General features: G+C 39.6%; 1 protein-coding gene across 10 annotated transcripts in view; it reads right to left on the bottom strand.

The window, feature by feature from the left end:
• Window positions 1–19,368, bottom strand: part of RIMS1 (regulating synaptic membrane exocytosis 1) — a 400,438-nt gene that overhangs the window by 162,667 nt on the left and 218,403 nt on the right. For 8 of the 10 annotated variants that reach the window (XM_044292437.1, XM_044292436.1, XM_044292439.1 and 5 more), the window contains 2 exons: window positions 15,825–15,928; window positions 8,939–8,968 (listed from right to left, as the gene is read on the bottom strand). In XM_044292437.1, coding sequence (XP_044148372.1) covers window positions 8,939–8,968; window positions 15,825–15,928 — 134 coding nt within the window. The remainder of the gene's footprint in view (window positions 1–8,938; window positions 8,969–15,824; window positions 15,929–19,368) is intronic. The other 2 variants (XM_044292440.1, XM_044292441.1) reach the window with 1 other exon arrangement.

Here is a 19,368-nt window from a genome sequence, read left to right as displayed (position 1 = left end):
AATGGGATATGGCACAAATACCTGCACACAGTGGTATAGTAGTGCTTGGCAAACCTTCATGGGTACCGAATTACAGTTCTGTACAATACTAAGGTTATGTTACTGTTAATAGTCAGAAAAATAAAAAAGTTAATGCTACGTGATGCTTTTTGGCTTAGTAACAAATTCATTTAGACGATAACAAGCATCAGTGTCAACATTACTATGAGCAATAGCGACTAGTTACTATATAGAAACTAGCTACACATATAAATGATAGCAGTGTCTGATTTTATCATCACTGCTAGTGTTAACCGAAGCTGAGCATAGGGAGAGACGTGGTAAGTGCTCATAAGCCAGGGACAGCGTTACTGAAAACAATTAATAGAAGAATATTGGAGAGGGAGAGTGCAGGGAGACTGCAGGGACAGTTCCAAAAGACTTATTCTGCATCAGATTTTTTTATTTTTTCCTACAATTACTTATTCCTACATCAGCCGTAAATGTAATTCAATACCAATCAAAGGTAAGTCTTTATTATTCCGGCGCCAGCGTGCCAACAAATACCATCAGGTCTACACCTCTTAAGGGGGCCAGGTCTTAATGATGAACATAATCATCTTTTGCTGGCTTAACTTTTTCCAAATTATCCTAAAATCTCCATGTCCTAGAAAAGTCGGCAAGATGCAGAGAGACAAGGAGCTGGTGTTCCTTGTGACATATTCTCATCGATATTTGATGATGTGGAAAAGGAGGAAAAGCAGATGGCAGAAGAAGGGCTCCCATCTGTAGGGCAGGAGAGCGCTGGGGTTGGAGAAGGGGGTATGCCAGAGCTGATTAATATTCTGTGTTTACTGTCAAATAACCTGCAGGCTATTGCAGGCAAGAACACCAATAATATACATATTGTGCCCCCACCTAACCAGCCAAACCCCATACCAGCAACAAAAGTGTTTTGTTCTGATGATCTATCCTCGTAATAGGTCATCTGAATCTGGTGGGGGTCCAACTCCCGGGATCTTCGCCAATTGGCTGTTTAAGGAGTCCTTGGCACGCCAGTGAGAGCTGTGGCATTCTCACAGCTTCTCAAGCACAGCGTTGTCCATTTGACAGAAGCTAGGCTTGGTATCGAAGCTCAGCCCCATTAGTATAGTGCATATGCTTTAATTATTCTTATAGCTGAAATATAAAAGTGTGTCACTTACTCCCCTGCAGCACACTGCAATCTACCACTTTGTTAGGCTCTGTGCATATCACATTTGGGTGTCATTTTGGCCTCCATCTTGCTGTTATGCATCCTTTTTTTAACTGTTGGCTAAACTTTCCAATACAGAGTCATCCTGCAATCCTTCCCAATAATTGCGCCGATTGTCGGCCCTAAGAGGCCTTTAGTGGCAGTACATTAAAGGGCTAATCTCAAAAGAGTTAACTTTTTTTACTGAGATAAGCCATCTTTTGTTTGTATAGCAGGTGATTTGTCAATATGACACGTCACCAAACTTTATAAAAAAAAATAAAAAATTATATATATATATATATATATATATACACTCACCTAAAGAATTATTAGGAACACCATACTAATATGGTGTTGGACCCCTTTTTGCCTTCAGAACTGCCTTAATTCTACGTGGCAATTGATTCAACAAGGTGCTGATAGCATTCTTTAGAAATGTTGGCCCATATTGATAGGATAGCATCTTGCAGTTGATGGAGATTTGAAGGATGCACATCCAGGGCACAAAGGGTTGAGATCTGGTGACTGTGGGGGCCATTTCAGTACAGTGAACTCATTGTCATGTTCAAGAAACCAATTCGAAATGATTCGAGCTTTGTGACATGGTGCATTATCCTGCTGGAAGTAGCCATCAGAGGATGGGTACATGGTGGTCATGAAGGGATGGACATGGTCAGAAACAATGCTCAGGTAGCCCGTGGCATTTAAACGATGGCCAATTGGCACTAAGGGGCCTAAAGTGTGCCCAGAAAACATCCCCCACACCATTACACCACCACCACCAGCCTGCACAGTGGTAACAAGGCATGATGGATACATGTTCTCATTCTGTTTATGCCAAATTCGGACTCTACCATTTGAATGTCTCAACAGAAATCGCGACTCATCAGACCAGGCAACATTTTTCCAGTCTTCAACAGTCCAATTTTGGTGAGCTCATGAAAATTGTAGCCTCTTTTTCCTATTTGTAGTGGAGATGAGTGGTACCCGGTGGGGTCTTCTGCTGTTGTAGCTCATCCGCCTCAAGGTTGTGCGTGTTGTGGCTTCACAAATGCTTTGCTGCATACCTCGGTTGTAACGAGTGGTTATTTCAGTCAACGTTGCTCTTCTATCAGCTTGAATCAGTCGGACCATTCTCCTCTGAACCAAGGTTAAAAATAATCTTTATAATCACCTGTCCTTTCTGCCCAAGGGGCGTTCTTCGTGCTGCATTTGTGCCCAGCCGCGTCCCAACTGCCGGATCCTTAGACACGCCCATCTCATTAGTATTCACTTCGCTGGGCGGTATTTTCCTGTTCCCGACATTCGGAGATCCTGCGCATGCGCCCGGCACCCTCGCTCCCCGGGATCACATTGCGCCAAGTGAATACTAATGAGATGGGCGTGTCTAAGGATCCGGCAGTTGGGACGCAGCTGGGCACAAATGCGGCACAAAGAACGCCCCTTGGGCAAAAAGGACATGGTGATTATAAAGATTATTTTTAACGTTTTACAATGCGCACAGGGATAATACTTATATGAATTGGAAACTTATTATAAGACCTAGGGGGGCATATAAAGAGCTAATTATGCTCAGAAGGCCTGTCAGTGTCCCTTTAAGACCACTTGAAAAATGGCAAAAAATCATATTTAGCATGGCTGGATCTTAACAAGGTTCCAAGTAGAGCTTCAACATGCAACAAGAAGAAATGAGAGTGAGACAAAACATTTTTTGAGCATTCAATTTAATGAAAAAAACTACTGGTAATAAACTGAAACAGGCTGTTTAGGACCACATGCCTTTAAAAGGCCAAATCTGTGCAAAGATGTGGATTCATTGTCATTTTCTGTCAGGTAGTCACACATTGTGATGGCAAAGGCAAAAAAACTCTCCCTTTTTGAACGTGGTCGGGTTGTTAAACTGCATAAGCAGGGTCTCTCACAGCGCGCCATCGCTGCCGAGGTGGGATGCAGTAAGACAGTCATTTGGAATTTTTTGAATTCTTAAATGATCCTGAGGGTTATGGAACAAAAAAGTCAAGTGGAAGACCCCAAAAAATTTCATCAGCACTGAGCCGGAAGATCCAATTGACTGTCCGTCAAGACACTGGACGATCCTCGACCCAAATTAAGGCCCTTACTGGTGCTGACTGCAGCCCCATAACCATCAGACGGCATCTGAGACTGAAGGGCTTCAAAAACAAAAAAACGTCTTCAAAGACCTCGTCTCCTTGAACTCCACAGAACTGCTCATTTGGACTTTGCAAGAGAGCACCAAACATGGGACATTTAAAGGTGGAAGAACGTTTTATTCTCTGATGAGAAAAAATTTAACCTTGATGGTCCTGATGGTTTCCAACGTTACTTGCATGACAAGCAGATCCCACCTGAGATGTTTTCTACGCTCCATAGAGGAGGGGGCACCATAATGGTCTGGGTGCTTTTTCCTTCAGTGGAGCAATGAAGCTTCAGGAAGTGCAGGGGCGTCAAACGGCCGCTGGCTATGTCCAGATGTTGCAAAGAGCTTTCTTCATGACTGAGGGCCCTCGTCTGTGTGGTAACAACTTGGTTTTTCAACAGGACAACGCTACAGTACACAATGCCCGCAAGACAAGGGACTTCTTCCAGGAGAATAACATCACTCTTTTGGCCCATCCTGCGTGTTTCCCTGATCTAACTCCAATTGAGAACCTTTGGGGACGGATGGCAAGGGAAGTTTACAAAACTGGACAACAGTTCCAGACAGTAGATGGCCTTCGTGCGGCCGTCTTCACCACTTGGAGAAATGTTCCCACTCACCTCATGGAAACGTTTGCATCAAGCATGCTGAAATTAATTTTTGAAGTGATAAACAATAACGGCGGAGCTACTCATTACTGCGTTCATGTTTGGAAGTTGGATTTCTGTTTTGGAGGGTTTAGTTTTCTTTTGGAGGTGTGGTCCTAAACTTTTGATCAGCTGAAAAAAAGCCTGTTTCAGTTTATTAGTTGTTTTCATTAAAATGAATGCTCAAAAAATGTTTTGTCTCACTCCCATTTCTTCTTGTTGCATGTTGAAGCTCTACTTGGAACCTTGTTAAGATCCAGCCATGCTAAATATGATTTTTTGCCATTTTTCAAGTGGTCTTAGGACTGTATAAGTAAATATATACAATGCACGTGGGTTTCTACAATATAGGTTTGTGCAAATCCCTACTCTGTGCACAATTCATTATAACTCTGGGCCTTATGTCGGCATACAGGTCTGTAAACTGTAATAGAAAACATTTATTGAGAAAGTCTGAGTGAAACACTAGCAAAAATTAGATAATGTACATAATGCATAACTATGGCATATCCAGGAGACTGTTCTGATAGATGCAAAAAAAAAGACCAGCAGCACAAATGTTTGTCTGCATTTAGTACCTTTAAGCATTTTTATAGATGAATTGCAAAAGGTAGCACTTTACCAAATTCTTCCCAATGGAACTTTATATCTGCTCATCTCTTTCTTCTCTATAATTCTACAACTGATATGCATTTAAATGTTGAAATTAAAAGTTGTTGGCACATTTATGGCATTTTTGTAATGTACTGTGCTTATTTTGAGCGACAATGTTTTTTTCCAACTACAGTTTATTTAAAACATTGTCCATAAGATCTGTAGCCCATATTTCCTTAAAACATATGTAAGCTAAATTTTTATCAGTTTGATCCTAATTCAGCTTAAATAAGTATGCATGAGCTGTCAGAAAGTCAAGATAAAGGCTACAGATTGAGCTGTCAGAATGCTCTTTGATGTATTTTAATCACCTACAATATGATTCATAAGGTGAATTGCTACAACACTTCCATCCCACTCTTCAGCTTTCTAGTGAAATATATTCTCTATATTTTATATGACAGTGACACTAACAAAAGTCTTTCAAATCTAATTTATCCCATGTCTTAGGTTTATCACTTACAGTACATAGGGTTCCTTAAAGGGATTGTCACATATGAACATCTACGGCAAAATATTTCCAATAGGTCCCACCTCTGCCACACTCTAGTGCACTCATCTATTTTTGGAAGTTCTATACAAGTTAGAGGAGAGAACAGCGCCAAGCGTGGTCACCTCTCCATTACCGATAGTGAGAGATGTAAATTTGGACCAACACTGTATATCCCATAAATGTCCAAATGGAAATACCCCTTTAAGATCATGCTGGATGACTTGTTCATACTCTGCTGAAATGCTGTTAAAGAGGACCTGTCCTCTATCCTGACATGTCCATTTTAATAAATAAGTGTCTTCTTATAATTTCATAATTCTAGAGTGTATGCTGTTAGAATTCTACACTGTACCATTTCTTTGTTATTCCTCCTAGAAATGTAAGAATAAATTAACTCTGTGTTACCAGTAGGGGTTGTGTCCCATCAGTGCTGACAGTGTCATACTGTGTAGTGACAAAGGAAATGGTAACATGTCAATTTATTAATATATCTATACAGAAGAACAACACAGATTTAACAGAAAAAATGCTCCAGAATAGAGTACAGGTATTTAATAAAAAAGATATGTCAGGAGAGAGTGATAGGTCCTCTTTGATAGCTCATTTCCAATCCGTTGTCTTTAGTTTTTACGATTATTGCATTGTAATAGCCTAGCTCCTTTTGGTCAAATTGGCGAGGGAACCGCACACCCTATAGGTACTTCTCCAGTTTCAGAGGAAGGATTCTCCAATACACAGTATATAGTCAAACAATAGAAATCGGTTACATGGTTTTGTTATGACTTTACCATCTAGATACTTGTATGCATTTTGCGGTGCTCGGGCTCAGACATGTCCTCCTAGTAGGACATGTTGACCAATCTCTCAATTTTAACATCAGTTTGAGGGCTTAGGAAGATCGCAGAGTGGACTTGTCCTTGCTCTTATTAGATTATTATATTGGTTATCACATCCACATAATTGCTATCTTGTGTAGGATGTTTTCTGTGGTACTTGTGGTTTGCTGCGGGCATCCTCCACTGTATGCATTTTTGCTGGGAATCGCCATTAGCAACTGGGCCACAAGTGCAGGATTTGCTCCCCTGTTTATACAGTGCTGCCCATAATTATTCATACCCATGGCAAATTTTGACTTAAAGTAACTTTTATTCATCCAGCAAGTAATTTTTTGACAGAAATGACATAGGTGTCTCCCAAAAGATAATAAGACGATGTACAAGAGGCATTATTGTGGGAAAAAAAATAAAACGCTAACTTGACACTTTTTGACCAAAAAGTGTCAAGTTAGCGCAAAAAAGCCTTCAACCCAAACAACACCACCCCCACTGTCAAACATGGTGGTGGGAACCTAATGCTTTGGGGGTGTTTTATTAGCCATTGAACCAGGGAACCTAATCACAGTAAACGGCACGATGAAAAAAGAGCAATACATATGGATTCTCAACGACAACATCAGGCAGTCTGCAGAGAAACTTGCCCTTGGGTACCAGTGGACATTTCAGCAAAAGTGGGGAAGAAATGGTTAGCAGACAACACTAAAGTTTTGGAGTGGCCCAACCAGAGCCCAGACTTGAATCCAATTGAGAATCTGTGGAGGGAGCTAAAGATCAGGGTGATGGCAAGAAGACCCTCCAACCTGAAAGATTTGGAGCTTATTGCTAAAGATGAATGGGCAAAAATACCTGTGGAGCCATGCAAAAACTGGTCTGCAATTATAGGAAGCATTTGATTGCTGTAATAGCCAATAAAGGCTTTTCTATTGATTATTGAGAAGGATATGAATAATTTTGGACTGGACCCTTTTTGCTCAAATGTAAATAAAAGCTCAGAAATGTTTTTTCCCCACAATAATGCCTCTTGTACAACGTCCTATTATCTGTTGGGAGACACCTATGTCATTTCCTGTCAAAAAATTACTTGCTGGTTGAATAAAAGTAACTTTAAGTCAAAATTTGCGAGGGGTATGAATAATTATGGGCAGCACTGTACATGCACAACTGCATATGGGTTTAAGCATTTCCTGCCTGTTTAACACCACGCTATTTTTGTCAGTATGCATTTTGCAGCAACAATCCAACATCTTGCTTCTATGCTTATTACCGAGAGTTTAATCATAGTCTCATTTAAAAAACATTATAGGCCGCTAAATCACTTACTTTTACCAGTTCCATTAGTTGTACTAATAATAAATATATATATATATATATATATATATATATTTATATATACATATACACAGTATCTATCTGTTTATCTATAGCAGGGATCAGCAACCTTCAGTACTCCAGGTGACACTACCACTCCTAGAATCTCCCTTTCATTTCTGTAGGAGTTAGAACAGCCAATAAAGTGTGCATGATGGAAGTTGTAGTTTAGTTGTAGTTTGACAGCAGGTGGAATGTTGAAGGTTGCTGACCCCTGATCTATAGTATCTATCTATCTCACATCTAGCTAGCAATCTATTTATCTTTGACTGAATAGTTATTTTATGGCAAGAATACATACTTTCCTTTATCATTTCTTATGCTACAATTTATGAATTTATTCAACTGGTTTTAGGTTATTGTTATTTTTGTGAAGTCAATAATGGTTGTGTTCAACAACAAGGTGACAGAAGGAACGTTTTATCTTTCTTAAATGTAAATTAGTTTTTTAGACTTCAGTATTCTAGATGAAGTCATTTAAAAAAAAATGTTTGTAATTTGTTTAACCAAATACTAAGCTTGCAACCAGTGATCTGTCCTTTGCTTAGGGCTCTTTCACACTTGCGTTGTTCTGTTCCGGCATAGAGTTCCGTCGTCGCGGCTCTATGCCGGAAGAATCCTGATCAGGATTATCCTAATGCATTCTGAATGGAGAGAAATACGTTCAGGATGCATCAGGATGTCTTCAGTTCAGGACCGGAACGTTTATTTTTTTTCACTTCAAAATAAGATATGTGCAGTGTGCATAGGAATTTGTTCATAGTTAAAGGGGTTTTCCCATCATGGACAATGGGGGCATATCGCTAGAATATGCCCCCATTGTCCTATAGGTGCTGGGACCCACACCTATATAGAGAACGGAGCCCCGAAAGTGAAGGAGGGCGCACTACGCATGCGCAGCTGCCCTCCATTCATTTCTATGGGGCGGCCTCATAGAAATGAATGAGAGCATGGGCAGTGCATGCGCGGTACGCTCCCATTCCCATTGTCCAAGATGGGAATACCCCTTTAAACTATAGTCCGGCCCTCCAACGGTCTGAGGGACAGTGAACTGGCCACCTGTTTAAAAAGTTTGAGGACCCCTGGTTTAATCCATAATTCAGACACAGCTACAAACAGTAAATGTGGACCAGTATGCACACTGCTATGGCTGCCTACTTTACCTTTAATGGGTTTTCAGAAAAACATGACTGCCTGCCTCCAGAAACAGTTGCCTATAGGCTATTTCAGGTACTGACACACTCAGCTCCTTTGACATGAATGGGGATGAGCTGCAATAAAGCAACCGACTTGCAAAACAGATAGAGCCCCGTTTTAGGGAGAAAACAGCCAAGTTTTGTAATCCAGAAAATAAAACAAAATAGTATATGGTATATTGGGTGCTCATTGCGATTAGTAAAATGCCTACTTATAGATTACTAGAATAAACTTTACTTAAACCCTAATGCCACCTGATCAGATCTAGTTGGCAAATAGTCCACCTTTAAAATAAATGGACAAACCAGGTTCGTCAAATTAAATATCTGCTACATTACGTGAAGATATTCAATATTGATTCATAATTACCTGTTGAAGAGGAGCTATAACTCTCTTGTTCTTCAGTGATATAATGCATAGTATGATGTGAAATAAAAGAAAGAAATCAGCAGAGTATACATTAGACAAATATGTGCTACAGAAGACAAATGAGAAACACAATACAATATGCTCTACGGAAAAACAAAGTAGTATGCTAAAGTTATTAAACACATACAATATGACATAAAGGGAAACTACAACAAGGAGTAAATAAAGTAACATCCATGGAAGCTCTGGGAAGGTCTGATAACGAAAACCGTCCACAGTCGAAATCTACATTCATATACTGTAAACCTAATTTATTAAAACTGTTTAACTGATATACTGGGCTTGTTGTCCATAGCAACCAAACAGAACTAAACTTTTATTTGTTAGACTGCTCTGGAAAAATTAATCTGTGATTGTTTGCCATGAGCAGCAAGTTTGGATCAACACAGTTTAAATAAATGAAGCACTTGACTCTTTCAACGTTCTGCTGGTTGCCACAAGAGAGAGGCAACATTTTAAAGGGAGTCATCAGTTTTGACAATGCTACACTTTTGACATCACTCGGAAGGGGCTAGGGAGAGCAGGAATTTGTGGAGCTCTATTATCAGGAGTAGTGTGAATATGAAGTTTTATTATGCTAGATTCTGCTCTTGCAAGTTCCCTAGGGTTAGGCTTCATTGCAAAGTGCTCTCTGCATTGAGCTACTTCACAGCCCCTCCCCATGAATGACACCTGTAGTGGTCTCCTGATTGACTGCTACAGCTGTACAGATATAGTAGGGTGAAGGGCTATGAAGCAGCTCAACGCAGAGAGCACTTTGCAGTGAAGCTCCACTATAGGCATTTGCAAGAGCAAAATTTTGCACAATAAAACTTCATATTCACACTACTCCTGATAACAAAAAATGCTCCAAATAAGTTATGTCCCCAGTCCCCACCTAGTGTGGTTAGTAATAGCATTCCAGACAAGTGACTCACCAAAGCACTGCTGTCCGATGACACAAAACCAGCAGAAATCCGACTAGCTTTCTGTATTAGAGCAGAACATAATAAGTAAAGATTAAGGAAGCTTATTGTCAGCAATCTTATTTAACTCAATGTAGATTTGCACTGTGAAATTTTGTAATCAATTCAAACATCATAATTTCTATAAAATTGGGGCGCCCATTTGTGCACTTATATTAGACAAGTTTGCATGTTGCCAAGTTAGTTTGACTTGCAATATGTGGAATTTCGTTGTAGTTTTCCTTTTAAACATATTAAAATAATAATAATAATAATAAAACTGCATAAAAATGGATAGTTTATCAACAACTGTTGTCAATTGTGGCATCTGTTTAACTACTGCAACGATAGGCATACTGAAGTTTATTTCTTTAACCAAATGACACAACCGTGTTAATTAACATTTTATAATGAGTTATATTAATTTACTATGCAAAATAACACAAGCATGAGGGATACAAAACATCAAGAAATTAAGATCATGCTGAAATTGGAACGACATGCATAGATATAAAGACAATTAACATTCTCTACTGCACTTTGAGAACTATACGGTACAACATCACGACTGCTGTTTATCAAGTATGTCCAAAATGTACGGTACTAAATCGATGCTGATATTGCACAGTGACTAATATAGTAACTAATGATAGGATGCAGATGGTAAATCACACAGGAAACACACTGTTTTGTGGCATATTATCTGTTGTAAATGATAAAAGCTCATTGACCGTTAAGAGATTTGCCATTTCACTCTTCTCTAGACCAGAACAGCAAGACGTACCCAAGACCACCCAATGGTGTGGTCCTAACATTACCGTGTTGTGTAGCAGATTATAAGTCATATATGCTGAAGTCATTTCTGCCCATGCCACTGTACCAGCCCATAGGACATCATATTCAGTGAGTTGACAAGAGAACTTTGCCATGGTTAAGCAGAGCTGCTCTTTACCCTCACTACTCTCGGACAGCCCCTAATAGGAGATATGGGCAGGCTGTCTTACTGGGAAGACTTTTTAACGATTTTACCCCTTTTTAGGGGCTGTTCACATCACATTGCTGTCCAAACAGTTAACATATACATCGAGGAAAAAAGGATGCCAAACCATGGTGCACTACACTTTTCCATCCTGCAGAGGCCAGTAAAAACTACATATGCTAAACAGATGTTTTTTGTTTTGTTTTTTACAATGGAACCCTACGGTGATGGATGAATGTGGGATACAAACTTCATGAGGACACAGCGTCATATAAGTTAAAGAGACATTGAGAGGGAGGAGATCCAGCATCAATATTTCCTAATAAAAATGTGTCACCAGTGTTGCCTTCATCAATTTACTGCTTTCATTACAGACCTACTCTAGAAACATATAGGAAACAATGATGCTTTTTCAATAAGACCGACTCTAATTCTAAAGAGTGATCGACATTTCATATGGGCGGCAAATATTTCATTACACCGATTTCATATTTGTATCACAAATGAAAAGAGGAGGTTTTAAAGTGAGGCTCTTGCCACAGACAATCATAACTCTTTATTAAACCAACAATAAGAAGGACACCTCCAAAGTTCACCTTCAATCTGTTGCCAACCCTAGGGCACTATACATATAACCTGGTTTAAAACATGTAACAGATAAGCCAATTTTTCTTTTACATTAAATAGGTTTGACAATAATTTATCACTCAAGTGCTCTAATAAAAGTCCTTCAAAGGTAACCAACTCCGTTCAGATGTTGCAAAGAAGTCATACAAAAATCAAAGCATGTTTTCAACCTGAGCTGTACAGCAGATTCTGTTATCACTTCTGTAACTGTATGAAATGGTAGTCATCCAAAAACCAAGTCAAGTGGATGCTAGGTGACCTAAAAGGCCACAACTTTTGGAATACACTTAGGCTTCCTATCCTGCAGTAGCAAACACAGGGAGGTCTTTAACTATTACACCTGACTTGCAGTATACTCAATACACATTGACAGAATCATTCACAAAGACACAGCGGACTGCAAGCTGTAACACATATAATTAATATGTTGAGAATAAACATAACAGGATTTATAAATTCAAATATCAAATTGGTATTAATTAAAAACAGAAAATGAAGACAGTACTTAGATGGCATGGTGCTCCTTCTGTAATTCACACAATTGAGATGTAAATATAAAGTATAGCTATTATGCATAAAGGAGCAGTAGGAGAAATGATGCGACTGAAGCTGCAGTTTGCCTAAAGAAATCTCCTTTTGTGCCTGACTTTTCTACATCATCAAGCCATCACTACATATTATTCCCCTTTAATTATTATAACATTACTTTATGTTAAACTGAGTTATATAATAACCCCATGGTAATTGTTAAGAAATGAATCATGGGTGTTTTATCTGCTCTAACACATAAAAGAAGAGGTTTCAAGATGTGCTCACTTCATCTGGTTCAAGTAGTCCTGAGTTACTTAAATCCGCAAAACTTATAAAAGCAAGATGACAAGTGAGGAAAGAACAAGACATCACACTGAGACCAAGAAGTAAGTGGGGAGTGGATGGGCTGAGACAAAGAATGCAGAGGAGGTACACAGGTAAGACTGCTGAAACATGGTTACGATTCAGAAACACGAAAACCTGTAGTTCATTCTCCTCGCAACTTCAGGACCACCCCCATATGGATGTCATAAGGAGGGCCTCTCAGACATTGTACTTCTCCTTATGATGAACTGTAGTAAGAGACCCATTCAACTTGAATGGGACTGTGATCCGTCCGCACCGCAAAAAAATAGAACATGTTCTATTTTTTTGCGGTCCAGAGGCACGGACAGAAACACCACGGAAGCACTCCATAGTGCTTCTGTGATGTTCCGTGCCTCCGTTCCGCACCGCAGCTCCAGATCGCGGACCCATTCAAGTGAATGGGTCCGCATCCGTGATTCGGGGAGCATATTGCGGACCCGATGTATGCGGGCTGCAATATGGCCACGGCCGTGTACATGAGGCCTTAATCTGTTCTTTTCTCCATTCCACTAAAAGCAATGATAGCAGTTTCTGCAAATTGTATTTCACCATTGCTTCTACTCTCTATTACCCAAATTGCCCTTGCTGTTAAAGGTGTAGCGCAGAATTCGAAAATAACATGTCTGATTTCTTCCAAAAACAGCACGATACCTGTCTTATAGATTGCATCTGGTATTGCTTTTCAACTCCATTGATGTAAATGTGCATGAGCTGCAATACCACTCACAGATTTTGTAGGAAAGCAGACGGATTTGACTAATTCTGTACAACCGCTTTAAGGTTTTTTTCCTGATACAGTGTCACTCCTCCCCATGGGTTGTATTTGGTAATACAGATTGCCCATTTCAACTGAGTGGGACCGAGCTGCAATACCAGACACCAAGTGGTGCTCTTTTGTGGGACAGGAAAGTGGCCTTTTTTTAAATCCCATATTACTGAAGCTATTTCGTTGAAAGGTCTATATTGAGGAATGGCTCATAGGCATTAGTTTACCAAAGGTGATCCTATGCTTTAAGACTGGAAGCAATCAGTAAATAACAGTGGAGGGATATCTGTGTCTTCTTTATTTAACTTGAAAATTAATTTAGCATTTTGAAGAACTCTCATGGGGAATGGATTGTTCAGGATCAGTAGCACATTACTACTGACATCTGTGAAGTCAACAAGCCATCACTTTAATTAATTAGTTTCAACTAAATTACTCAAGCGAGGACTGTACACTGTGAGAAAGTGCCAGCATTCCTCCTGAGTACTAATGCATCACTAAGCAAATCTTTTCAAAAACATTCTGTTTTTCACAGAACTGTCACACAGTGCTCAATAAAAATAGAACATTTTCAATGCATAGCAAAAGTAATACAAAACAAAAAATCAAAGTTATGTTCAAGCAAACTACTTAGGGTCATTCACGCGTCCGCAAAATGTGTCCGCATCAGTTCCGCAATTTTGCGGAACGGGTGCAGACCAATTCATTTCCAATGGGGCTAGAATATGCTGTCCGCATTTGCGGATCTGCACTTCCGCATCCGTGCTTCCGCTTCCGCAAAAGAATAGAACATATCCTATTCTTGTCTGCAAGATTAGGCATTTTTTATTATAGTGCCAATGATGTGCGGTCTGCAAATTGTGGAATGCACATTGCCAGTGTCCATGTTTTGCAGATCCGCAAAACATTTACGGACGCGTGAATGGACCCTAACTCTACAACCATAAACTAGACCGCAATAATTGTACTGCTATCAGGAATCAGTAATTGGCTCTTGTACTAGATGCAATCACTGTATTAGTATGGCTTGGTCACACACCCCTAAACATGCAGGTTTAACAATAAGAATAAAGTGAACATTTCCAAGTAGTGCTGCATATAGTGTTACCGGCACAACGAAAGCACCATTAGTATTATTAAGATGTTGATAAATGCTAAAATCTCAGTTTTTTATTAGAAGGTATCAAATTTACAATCCAAACAGGCAAAAAAACTTCTAAACTGGATTATCTCATAAGAAAGTTATCATTTGTCTGGTTTTGACACCATGTTCTATGTATACAACATATCCATATGTCATAGTTAATATGTAGTACAGAAGCATAAAGGAACAGATTATTGAAAAGAAAAAACACTCAACAATACAACTCAGTTCCTCCGAAATGTCTGTATAGGGGGCTATTATCGAAACATTGAAGTACACACACAGTGAGCCAAGAAACGTTCAGTTAGAAATATAATACGGTATATACAATATAGCGCAATATATATATATATATATATATATATATAAAATTAAATAGCACTTCAAAACACAACATAAATAACCAGTAAACCTAATAGAAATGGTAACCTTTCTTAAGCATAATGGGTATTGCATAAGCTATATCCAGTTTTTGGTATTCGACAGCTATATGACTAAGGACGTCAAACATGGAAATATTTTGCGCAGCTTCAATCTGACTTGTATACATTCTCACTGCTGGTGTTATATACTGTACATGCTTAGAGTTCTCTCATCAAAAAAGCATTAAAGTGCTGGCAGGTTCATTGACACACGACGCCATATATTAACTAGGCAATTACTACTCAGCTCCATATTGCAAACTCAATTACCCCATCCAGTGACAACGCGTGATGTGTTATAAAGGCAAAGACACTTTATAGAAAAGTTATATTTAGGACCTATAATGAAATTCTTCATACCAAAGAAATACACATGCTGTACATATATATATATATATATATATATATATATATATTGTATTTTGCAGTAAAGTGGTATTGACTACCACAATGTTATTGACCATTAGAGCTAGAGAGTCTGGCAATCGCTTTTGATCTTAAAAATAGTAAGAGATGAAAAATAATTCTGAACAAACCATCAAAAGATCACATTATGCTTCATGTTACTGAGAAGGTTAAATTTCCATGACCCCATTTGAAAAGATAAATCCAATTTTTTTATTTTTTTATTTGATCAATTCCTTTTATATACAACTATAAACTATCTTCCAATAAAAAGTAGCACATGCTTTAGATAAATGTTATTTCACGCTGATAATTAGTGACTACAGTATTATAGAGTACATCATTTCTTAACCCAGTTTTGCTTCTGTATCAAGTTTGTGGTTCGGTTGTGGTAAAGTCTTATTAGCAATACATTGATTAGATGTCAAACATGTCATCACAAAAACCAACAATAATGTACAGTATGTAAAGTTATAAAATGCAGCCATTACTGGACATGAAACCTTATGTGAAGATTTACACCGAATGATAAAGAACACAGTGAGGACATTAATAATCCACCAATCCACACCACTTCAAAACTCATTGAACATACAAACGCACAAAACACTGTTTGCAAGTGTGGTTGGTCACTTGGGCTACCTTGTTCTACACTGTTGCTCCTTACAGGGACCTGTGGAAGCTGCCTTCCTCTCCGACTAAATGAAGAGTCCCCCGTAGATGAATGACTTCCTACTTGATGGTTTCTGTAAGGTAAAAGAAAAAACAAGCTAGTTAGGAAATAGGTAGAAGGCAGCCATGCCCATAAAATGGCTTTCCATGGTAACAAAGGTTCAAAGATTCAGAGCTAGATTACTGCAGTCTGAGGTCAACGTCTTTTGAGGCCAAACTATCTACAAACAAAATCAATCAGCAGGTAAGAGTGCCAGCTTAGTTCAAAATTTTTATGGTGCAGTTCATTTTAATTAATTTTCCGAAAGTAAAGTATTGATGACCTATCCTCAGAATTGGTCATCGATATCTTATCGGTGGGAGTCCGACTCCCAGTACTCCTGCTGATCAGCTGTTTGAAGAGGCCACAGCACTCCGGCCTCCTCCTAGGCCACTGAGGTCACATACATTGTTCACATGAATGATGTGCAGCTCAGTCTTATTCAAGTGAAGGGCCTGGACTTCAATACCAAGCCCCTATACAATGTACAGTGCTGTGAGCAGGCCGTAGCCTCCACTGCCTCTTTAAACATTCAACTCCCCCCTCTATTCCCAGAAATCCTTGTTAACCTTTTTAAATTAACCTATACCTTATTTCTTTCAATCTCCTAATGCAAATTTGGTTGTAACAGCTAAATAATGGGCAGCATAAAATTGCTGTTGAGCAAATAAGCAGCCAGCAATCAGTTCACTCAAAAATGCATCATTCTGTGGTTGCTGAAAAGATCAACTGCTCTACTGTCTCTTTCCGCAATTCCCAATCTAACTATAATTCCCAGACATATGACAATAACTAACAGAATTCTAATATGTATGGGCAACTTTATACTCAAAGAAGGCAAAAGCTTGAGAGTAAAAGTGTATAACAAGGCAAAGGTGCAGAACAATAGCAGGACAATGTATCACTATCTGGCATAAAGCCAGATAGTGATACATATCCTTTTTTCTAATCTGTCTTTATTTTCTGATTGTACTTTTTTATTTGATTTTCTGAACATGATTATGGGGGCGGCCATCTTGCCTGAGCTGTTGTTAACATGATTATGGGGGCGGCCATCTTGCCTGAGCTGTTGTTAACAACATTTAGAGATATGCTTTGCTGTGGCCACCATGGTCCATAGACACATTAACTTCTATAGGAGAGTTTTCTAGGCATGCTTTGTGACCTGTGCAGAGGTCAGGAACAAGGACGGACTGGCAACTTAAAAGTGGCCCTGGAAAAAACGTAAAAGTGACCCCTCCATATTCATTGAAGGTGGGGCAACACAAGTAGGTGGGGTAAGCCATACACACAGACCTCTTTCAACTCGAGGCGTCTGCATCCTTGTGTCGTCAGTATAGGCTACATGCCTGGTTTCCTGTGGAAGTGAACAGTGGGGCAGGAAGCCATGGGCTCCTGTGTCTGCCACAGTATTTAAACGTATCACTGTCTTGATAGGAAGGGTACCTAAGTACCTGATGCTCCCATTGTTAATTAATTCTAACAGTGTCAGATTGTGAAGTACTTGAAGAGGGCTCAGGTAGCCCCTGGGCATCGGCCAGTTTCACCTACTGCATGGCTTATCTAAAATAGTATCCCCACACACATGGTTTTTTGTCCAAGGGCTTCCTTAAAGCTTGATCCAGCCTGGTGACATAAAGTTATTTGTATAATACACAAACACATGGTACATAAAGCCATAGGGCACCAGGGTTAGAACCACACATAGGAGTAACTACATGCAAGTAAAATCAAGGAAAGGTAGAGGAACAGAAACAAATAAGGAGACTTCTGAAGAACAATATTGTTTCGGGTTGTGCAACGGTCTGCAGAATTAAATCCCAAAACCTACGGTAGATTGCATGTAAATAGGACAGATATGCCATTTATAGGATGTAATGGCTGTAAGACAGCCTCTAAGGCAGTTCAGATATTGATACGGATATTCTAGGCGGGAGGAATATTATGTATGTACCTTTAGTAGCCAGTCCAGTTTATATTTGTGCACGTTTTACATGTCAGAGTGAGTCTTATTTATCAAAATTGTCTAAAAGAAAGAACAGCCCAGTTGTTTAGAACAACCAATCACACAGCAGCTCTCAATTTTCCACAGCACTTTGAGCTCTGATTGGTTGCAATGGGCTACAAGGCTAGTTTTTTCTGTATAAATAATACCACATGAAATCATACTGTATGCTGTATGTATATCAGCATGCACAACAGAGACATCAGGAATATAACAAAGTTAGTGTCACTGATACATAGTTAAAATATAACACACATTTAACAATGGAAAACACATGCAGAAAAAACAACTATAGGAGAAAAGTTTTTTAAAACCTACAAACCTTATTAACTTTATAAAATAAACCCTCTTGATTCTGGTTACTAAGGAGACATATGTATCTCCCTGTTGACATCACCCCTATAATTTATTGTTTTGGCCGACACTCCAAGTCCTTCAATATTCCAGCTATTTCATACAGTCTTAATATGAGTTCTTTAAGTTCACTTTAAATATTAGCCAGTAAACCAAAATCCAAAATATCTGGGTATCAATGGAATCACTTGTCCAGCAGATTGTGAGAAGTTAAACCTTGTCCCACTCCTAGCAAAATTCACCTCTAAACTGGCAGTGTGGTGTAAACTACCTCTACCAGTCACAGGGAGGGTAACACTTATTACAATGTTCTGGCCCTGCAGCTTCTTTATGTCTTACACTACGCACTGGTTTGGATACCCTTACGGTTTTTTAATAAAGTCAAAAATAAATTTTGTAAACTGATATGGCGAAAAGGGTAGGCACACATTAAACTTGACACTTTACCATATGTGAAAGATGTGGGAGGCGTAGGACTAGCAGTCCACAATCCACATCTTTATTTTTGGCTTCACAACTACATCATCTTAGGGTCTCGGAGAATGAGGTGGAGTTCAATTCTACTGGTGCACTATTGAAACACCATCTTTACGCTCCATCTTTGTTTGAGGCTCTTGAAACAAAGCGTTTCTATACTCATGGATGAGACCTACCCACTGTTCTACTCAGGGCCGGCGTTAGGGGCGGGGCAAACAGGGCAACTGCCTGCTGAGCTGCCCAGACAGATGTGTAAGAGAGCTGGTGGCCGCACCTGAGAAGAGCACAGACAGCACAGCAAGGAGCGCTGGTCCCTGGTCTTCCACCCACTGTGGCCCACAGAGTCCTTACGCTGTAGTGAGGAGCTGGGTGCTGCAGTCAGGCAGACCTTGGCCCCGCCCCCTTCCTCTCTCTCACTGGAGGCCCTGCACTGTGAATGTAATGGCCTCCTCTGCTCCTGTGGTTTACTGGTGAGTTCAGAATGTCACCCTCTAATGACCTGACATATTGAATGCCCTTCTCTCCTCTCTGTGCTGCAATAAATTGCAAGGGCTGCTTTTTAGCTGATGTGCCCTGATAGGTACAGCTGGACAGTCCAGACCCTGGACTAACAGGAGGGGAGAAAGCCTGCGGAGAAT

Source organism: Bufo gargarizans, chromosome 4, assembly GCF_014858855.1.
Source record: "Bufo gargarizans isolate SCDJY-AF-19 chromosome 4, ASM1485885v1, whole genome shotgun sequence".
NCBI lineage: Eukaryota > Metazoa > Chordata > Amphibia > Anura > Bufonidae > Bufo > Bufo gargarizans.
The sequence above is the reverse complement of the archived record's forward strand: the minus strand, read 5'-3'. Positions and strand labels throughout refer to the sequence as shown.